We start from the raw sequence: 8,093 nt of genomic DNA on the forward strand, positions 1-8,093 counted from the left end.
ATCTTTCTTCTTTAAAGGTTTATTTAATAGAATTATTCAGAGAATGCATGGGGACTGGGATTCTTTTAATAGAAAGTTAATTTTATTACTGCTTTAATCTTGTTGCTTGTTAGAGGCTTGTATAAATTATCTCATCTTGGTTTAATTTTGGCATGGACATCTAGAAATTTGTCAAGAGATTTTTTTCCCAGTTTTGTAGAATTGGTTTTTATGCTATGTCCTTATGATCTGAATTTCCTTGGTAACTGTTCTAATGTCTCCCTTCTCATCTCTAATCTTACTGAGTCTTCTACTTCTTTTGGTTAATTTGTATAAGGATTGTCTATTTTGTTTATCTTCTCAATTAACCAACTCTTTTTTCATTATCATTTTTCCACTTATTTGTGTTTATATTTACGTGTGAGGATAGACCTGTATTTGATGCATATATCCAGGTCAGAGAACAGCCAAAAGACTTGATTCTCACCTTCCACACTTGCATCCTGGGGACTGAACGCAGGTTGGCAAGTCCGGAGATGAGTGACTTTACTCACTGAGCCAACTCACCAGGCCTCATTGACCCTTGTTGGTTTTTCGTTCTTTTTCATTAATTTCTTTTTTGGTTTTAATTATTTCTTCCCATCTACTATACTTGGGTTTGGTCTGTGCTTGCTTTGCCCATAGCCTGGAGGTTCATACATCATTACTTATCCTTAAGACTGGATTGCCTTCATTATATCCGATGGGATTTTTGTATGTTGTATTTGTTATTGAATCCTGGGAACTTTTCAATTTTTCTTGACTTCTTTAATGACCCAGTCATTCAATAGTATACCCTTTAATTTCTGCAAGTTTGTTGGTTCTTTTTTTTTTCCCCCGTAAGGTTTATTTATTTTATGTAAGTACACTGTAGCTGCCTTCATGAAGACACCCCAGAAGAGAGTATCAGATCTTATTAAGGATGGTTGTGAGCCACCATATGATTGCTGGGATTCGAACTCAGGACCTTCAGAAGAGTAGTCAGTGTTCTTAACCGCTGAGTCATTTTTCCAACCCTTTTTTGGTTCTTTTGCTGCTGATTTTTAGCTGGTCAGATAAAGCACTAGTATTTCAATTTTCCTATACTTGTTGATACTCAGGGTTTTGTTTTTCCTAATACGATCTATTTTAGAATAAGCCTTGTAGACTGCTTAGGGAAAAAAAGGTATTATGTAGAGTTTGCATAGAATTTGCAAATGTGTTTTAAATACTTAACCCATGATGCCATTTAATGTCAACATTTCTTTTTATGTTTGGTCTGAATGACTTATTAGCAAAACTGGGATACTGGCATCACCTACTATTGATTACTGTGTTGGGTTAATCTGTAGTAGTTTTATGAAACAAGTTAATCTGTACTTGTTTTATGAAACTGGGAGCACCTGTGTTTGGTGTGTGCATTCTTAGAATACCAGTGCCTCCTTTATAAATTCCATCAATCATTATGAAGTATCAATCACTATGAAGTAATCTTTATTTCTGATTTAATTTGAACGCTACTTTGTCAGATGTTAGAACAGAGGTATATGGTTGCTTGACTGTCCCATTATTATTGAACATTTGAATGTGTGCTCCCGGTTGCTGGTGCTGCTGGGAGTGTGTCACTGGTGGCAGGCTTTGAGAGCTTGTAGTCTCACACCATCCCTAGTTTACTCTTTGTACTTCTTTCTTGCAGCTCAGGGTGGGGAACCCAGCTTGCTGTTTCAGGTGCATTTGTCCCCTCTGCCCTGCCATCATTGACTCTAACCCTCTGGAATTGTAAGCCTATATAAACTTCTTTGTTGCGTCAACTATAGTGTTTATCACCTGCTTGATTACTGGTTCCAATTGCTTGAATAGTACTGCACATCCTTTCGTCCTAAGTAAGCGTCTATCTTTGATGGTTAGGTGAGTTTTTCAGAGGAGGCAAAAATAAGAGATATTTTCTCATTGTGTCTGTTAGTATGTCTCCTAACTTGGAAATTTAATATCAATACATTTGAAAATAGTACCAAAAGGTGCGCCTTGTCGTCTGCTTTCTTACTGTCCTATCGTCATCTTCCTCTTGGATGTGTTTTTCCTTTTTAGTTCAGAGTTCCTTCCAGTATCCTAGGTGCAATTGGTTTAGTGGCTATAAACTCTTCCAGCCTGCTGATATCACAGTACATTTTTTCCCTTTCTCCCTCAAGCATGGTGGTAGTATTGCTGGCTGTATTAGTTTAGGTTCATAGCTGTGGTCCTTCAAAACCTTAGATACATCATTCCAACCTGTTCCTGCCTTGCAAGTTTCTGTAGAGCAACCAGCTGTTATTTTGATAAGTGTGTCTTTATATAAAATTTAGTTTCCCTTTTGCAGGTTTTGATACACCCTTATTCAACGCTAGTGTTTCAATAACACAGTGTGTAGTGGTAATTTTAGCTAACCACTTTGCTCTCCTGTGCTCACTGCACTTGCCCAGGAGCTCTCTGGATTCTCAATGAAACACACACCCACACCCACACCTCCACCCTAATTAATTTTAAATATACCTTGACTAGTTCAAAGGTTGGGCAGTTCTAATCCTTCCCACTGCCCAGCCATTGGCTTTTGACTCTTTATTGATTCATCAAAAACCTACCTGGGGCAAGGACCTTCAGTGTTTGGACATTGAATTCCCAATTTTGGGGGCCAGATAATTTAAAGCATTAGAACCAATCCCCCAAAATGGTATAGTTTTTATTGTGGGCCTGTTTACTTGGTATTCTGTAAGCTGCTTGTGCCCTGAATCTTTCTCTAGATTCACAGAATTTTCCTTTATAATTGCATTGAAAATATTTTCTACACTTTTGGTATGGAGGTCTTGTACTTCTATGCCTGTATTTGTAGATTTGGCCTTTTCATGATATACCAGAGATTTCACACTTAAGTGTCTTAAACTCCTAAATTCTGTCCTCATATTCTAGCCCATTGGATGGGCTTTTCAACGTGCCATCCATTTCCTGAAATTTCCATCTGCAGTGTTCCCCACTACCATGTACTGCCTATGTAGGCGGTTTCCTACCTTGTAATCTATACATCTTTAACACGCTGGGGTTGAATGCTCAGCTTACTTCTCTTGGCTAAGCTGGGTGACATTCAGTTCTGGAGACAACTTTGAGTGGTGCCATCTGAAGTCATTCTGGCTTGGTGTTAACTCATAGGTGGCTGGGGATGGCTAAAGGATGGGGGTATGAATGTGTGTACCACCATGCCTGGCTGATTGCTATAATTTTAAAGTAAATCATAAAAATTAAGACTTTCAACTTTAGGGGCTGAAGAGATGGCTTAGTGGTTGGAAGTACTTGTTGCTCAGGTTCAGTTTCTAGCACCCACATGGTGGCTCCAGTTGCAGGGGGAAATCACCCTCTTCTGGCTTCTACAGGCACTAGGAAGACATGTGGAACAGACACATACAGGTAGGCAAAACACACATACACATAACATGAAAATAAATCTTTTTTCAAAATGATCTTCAACTTTACTCTTACTTATGTATTCAAAATCAAATTGAATATTCAATAGTAAATATTCAACACTGAACATATCCTTTGTATTTCCATACTTTTAGAATAAGTTTGTCATATTCTATTTTCAACAATCCCCTCCCCTGCCACACACAAAATTTAATTTTGAATTGCAATGATTTTAGCTGAAATTAACTAAAAGGCAAACTTTAATGTGAATATCAGTATTTTGTTTGTAACTTTAAAATTTTTGTAACAATATTAATAATGTTCAGCAGAGAGGCTCTGTATAACTTTATATTTATACTTAAATGTAACCTGGAGACTACTGTGATATTTTAAATTTCTTATTGTTAGTATTGGGAAACAATACACTGTGACTTATTAACTTATTTTTGATGCCAAGGAACAAACACACAAGGCAAACATTGTACCTCTGATCCATAGCCTCAGCCCCATTTTACTTTTCAAGAAAACATTTGGTCACACTTCTTTATAAGACATCAGTGAGGTTGATTATATTACTCAGCTCAGAATACCATAACAAAATACCACAAGTTGAGTGGTGTCACCAAGAAACTAAGCCAGAATGTCACAAACTTCGTGTTTTGTTGGTTTTGGTTTTTGGTTTTTGTCTGAGGGCTGTGAGGGACAATCTTGAGAGGACTGAGCCAGGCTGAGTCCATGACAAGCTGTAAGATGCCACTGGAGGAGACTAGGCCTAATACTTAGACATTCACACATGACAAATAATGCTTTGTTTACAAAATTATTAATAAAAGGATGTACTTTTTAAAAGACAAACTGCCTTAGGAGAAATTTCTAATTATTCTAAAATCCAATTAAATATTTAATCAAATATAAAATCTCAAATATAGTTTTAAGGTTTATAGTTGAAGGAGGCATTAAAGACATAGATTTTGCTTATCAAGGGACTAATTAAATATACTTAAAAAGAGAAGGAGCCCCCAGAGGAAATAAATCCCATATAAAAATCCAAATATTCCAAAACAATCTTAGCCCTTGACATTTATTTCATGGTTACTGGAGTTAAAGATACACCCTAACTCATTGCTTAGCAGTAGGTTCCAAAGTATTTATTTCCTCATGATCTGAGTTCAGGAGTACTGTCCTGACATACCCCTAGTGCAGAACAGAAACCAGAAAGGGGCAGATGTGTCTACTGCCCTTGCCTCCCCAGACTTTACCTGTTTAATCAGGAAAAGCTTATTTAAGTACCCAGACCCTAAGGACAAGAATCAACAAAATGCACACAGTGTGGATCCAAGCCACAGCTTTGACTGCTTGTCTTTCCAGAATGAGGAAGGTCTTCTTTTGGCATGGCTCCTCAGAGCAGCCCTTCTAGCTCTGCTAAGAACTCTGTTCTTGTCTCAGAGCCAGCAGTGTGGCTGACAGCTCAGTCTATTTAGAAGTGCTCATCAGCCCTTCATTCTACTTCATGATTCACTGGCAACTGAGCAGCCCAACCCTGCTTAGAGCCGCACGCAGACCCTGGCTGGGCTCTCAGCGTGGGAGCTAGTTCTGAAGCAGGCTTCGAGAGATCAGCATCCTCATCACTTCATTGCTACCTGCAAGAGGAACAACAGAGTCAGCAGGGACAGAGCAGTCAGAGTTAAACAACTGTGACTTCTTCTGTAATGACAGAGAAATGACGGCGTAAGAAATAGTTTGTACATTCATTGCCATTTGGCTCAAGACAGGGTTTGATGTAGTCCAGGCTGACCTTGAATTCAATATGTAGTTGAGGATAACCTTGAACTCCTGATCTTTCCTGCTTCCACCAGAGCTAGGATTACAGGTGTGCAGCACCATACCCACCAATATTCATGCCTTAAAATGTTTTAGATTGTATTTATTGTGTGTGCATGTGCGTATGCTGTGTGAGTGTGCCCATGCCATGCTGTGCATGTGAGAGTCAGAAGATAATCTGCATGACTGGTTTGCTCCCTCCACCATGTGAATCCCGGGAAACAAATTCAGGCCTTCGGGCTTGGCAGTAGGTACCTGTCCCCATGACCCATCTTGTTGGCTCAGTGGGATAATGTTTACATTTTTAAACATCTGTTCTGGTGACAAAAATGATTGTATTAAATTAAGATATAGAAGAAAAATAGTATAACTTTTAATTTTTAAAGTTTAATGATACTTGTAAAAAGATAGGAAAAAGTCTCAGGGGTTTAACAAAGAAAATATTAAAGATACATCCTGGATGAAAAATACAACATCTTCTACTTTTTGGATATTTTATATATTTTCAATAATATTTGTTTCTTTTATATCAGAAAACTTAAGTATAAAATAAAACATTTCCCCTGAAGGAGGGAATTGATTGCTCATTTTTAATCGTGGCGTTCAGTGCATATAGATTACAATGTAAAGCCCTTGAGGAACCAATAATCACATGATCTCAAGGAAAGCCACATCCAAACTTCCTTGTACAACAGTGGCATTCCCCGCTCAGGAACTCTGGGAAGTCTGGTTAGCATGAGAGACGTAGCCACATAAAGATTAGAGTTCAAGTTTGGACAGAAAGCAGATTATGATTCAGACATAGGGACAGCAAACCTCAAACCTCTCCACACCAGTGACCACAGCCTTTACTTGGGCCAGTGGAACCCATACTCTGAGGGTGGGGCCCATAACCTGCTTGAATAAGTCCTCCAGAAATTATGGTATCCACTCAGGTATGACATGAGTCCTTTGAAGGTCTCTGTGATCCCAATAAAATACCCCTACACTGTTTCACCAAAAAGCACACAGAGAAGCTGCTGCCCCTCGCTCCCCAGTACTGTCACAGCCCTGGCTGCCTACCCTGGCTGGAACAGAAGTTATATCCCTTCCAGACTCATCCACTGACTGCCAAGTGTAAGCCCCATTCTGTGCCTAACAGCTCAGACAGTTGCCTGACAGAATGTCTGTATTACAGAAGAAAGCCACATGCTGACAATCTCACTAAACAGTATAGTAGCAATCCTGACACAGATAACATTTAGACACTACGGCCGCTAGGCTGCTGATCCTGGAGGACTCACTCCTTTGACAGAAGGACACTGCCCCCAGTGTGCTTCTCATCAAGAGTTCTCACATCCTAGCTTGGTTTGAGCTGCCTTTGAAATGTACAAAAAGAAATGGAGTGGTCGGATGCTTCAATCATGAGGACAAGACAGAGGCAGGGGCTCCTAGTCTAGAGCACGTTCAAATGTAGCCACAGAGCAGTGACAAAGCAGGGCTAAGGAGAGGAAGAATGGAGAGAAAGACGGGGACCTGGCAGGACCCTGAGGAACAGCCAGCACAGAAGGACTGACACAGGCTTGGAAAAGCATAGGTCTTACAACTGCTCCAAACAGAAGCGAGAAACCCCTGCCAAGTTTTACCTTCTAGGATCTGGTGGACCCTGGAGTCCCGCATATACTGTTGAACAGCATAGTCCTTCAGATAGCCGTAGCCCCCATGCATCTGTAAAGCCTGGTTGCAGATCTGCTGGGAGACAGGACACAGATGTCTTTGGTTCCAGGACGCCGTGCAGTTCTTAGCTTCCCCTCGACACTCCCAACCTCATCTGGCAGCCTACTACAAACGGATGAGAGAATAAACAGAGCCCAGAGAGGAGCTCCAGCTTCTAAGTGTCAGCTGCAAAGGCATCCTACTGAACCAGTCAGTTGCTGCCAGCCAGCCAGCAGAAACACTTGCTTTTCCCTTAATGCTGTCCTACAGCCACTCTGACTGACTGACTATAGGAAGTTCAGGTGCCACCTAGTGACAAAGAAGTCTCAATGTAGAAGCAGCTGTGTGTGAGAGACAAGGGGAACATGGTAATTAGTACTAAATTTGGGTTAGCATCACTGGGCTATTCTGAACCTTACAAAGCTGTGCCTCATCTAGAATACACCTGAAAGACAGAGCCTTACGGAAGCAGTTACTAGCATGGAGAAGGAGGGCTACGAAAGCAGCAGGGAGAGCTCCCATGCAGACCTTCCACAGGTTCATCTTATCCCTAAGGCCCAAAGTGATTCCTTCAGTGCCTCCGGAGGATAAAGTTCCACAGAGGAGCCATCTCCCTCCAAATCCCTAAGCTAGACAGCTGCTTCCTGTCTGTCTCAGGAGGGCCAGAAGACTTGTCACTTACAGCAAAGCACTCCTCTGTAGCAAAGAGCTTGGCCATGGAACACAGGGCCACTGCATCTTCCCGCTCTTCCTGCAAAGCCACTGCTGCAGTACGGATCATCAGCCGGGAGGCAACTAGCTTGGTGGCCATGTCTGCCAACTGGAACTGCAGGTACTGTAGCCATGGGCAAGAATGGAACCAAAATAGGCACATGGATTTAGACATGCCATCTGGGGTAAGCTGGAACTACTGATAAGAAATCTTGAGCTGGTGAGCTGGCTCAGCAGGTAGAGGCGCTTAAATATACATAGCTCAAATTGAGTTCCACCCCCAGATGATCCACGGGTGACAGAAGTCAACTGTAAACGCTACATAGGCACTGTGACATGCACACATGGACCCCACCCCGCAAGCGCATGCACACTCACACAAAGAAATCTCAAATCAGGTGCCTTTTCTTTTCTTTTCTTTTCTTTTCTTTTCTTTT

At 41.0% G+C, this 8,093-nt stretch overlaps 1 protein-coding gene across 1 annotated transcript in view; it reads right to left on the bottom strand.

The window, feature by feature from the left end:
• Positions 1 to 4,496: 4,496 nt before the first annotated feature.
• The window catches only part of Acad8 (acyl-CoA dehydrogenase family member 8), a 20,062-nt gene continuing 16,465 nt past the window's right edge, over positions 4,497 to 8,093 (bottom strand). Inside the window, exons 9-11 of the mRNA XM_021206968.2 lie at positions 7,628 to 7,780; positions 6,876 to 6,978; positions 4,497 to 5,069 (exon numbers count right to left, since the gene is read on the bottom strand). Coding sequence (XP_021062627.1) covers positions 5,017 to 5,069; positions 6,876 to 6,978; positions 7,628 to 7,780 — 309 coding nt within the window. The 3' untranslated portion in view covers positions 4,497 to 5,016. The remainder of the gene's footprint in view (positions 5,070 to 6,875; positions 6,979 to 7,627; positions 7,781 to 8,093) is intronic.

Source organism: Mus pahari, chromosome 10 (genome assembly GCF_900095145.1).
Source record: "Mus pahari chromosome 10, PAHARI_EIJ_v1.1, whole genome shotgun sequence".
In the NCBI taxonomy this organism is placed as follows: domain Eukaryota; kingdom Metazoa; phylum Chordata; class Mammalia; order Rodentia; family Muridae; genus Mus; species Mus pahari.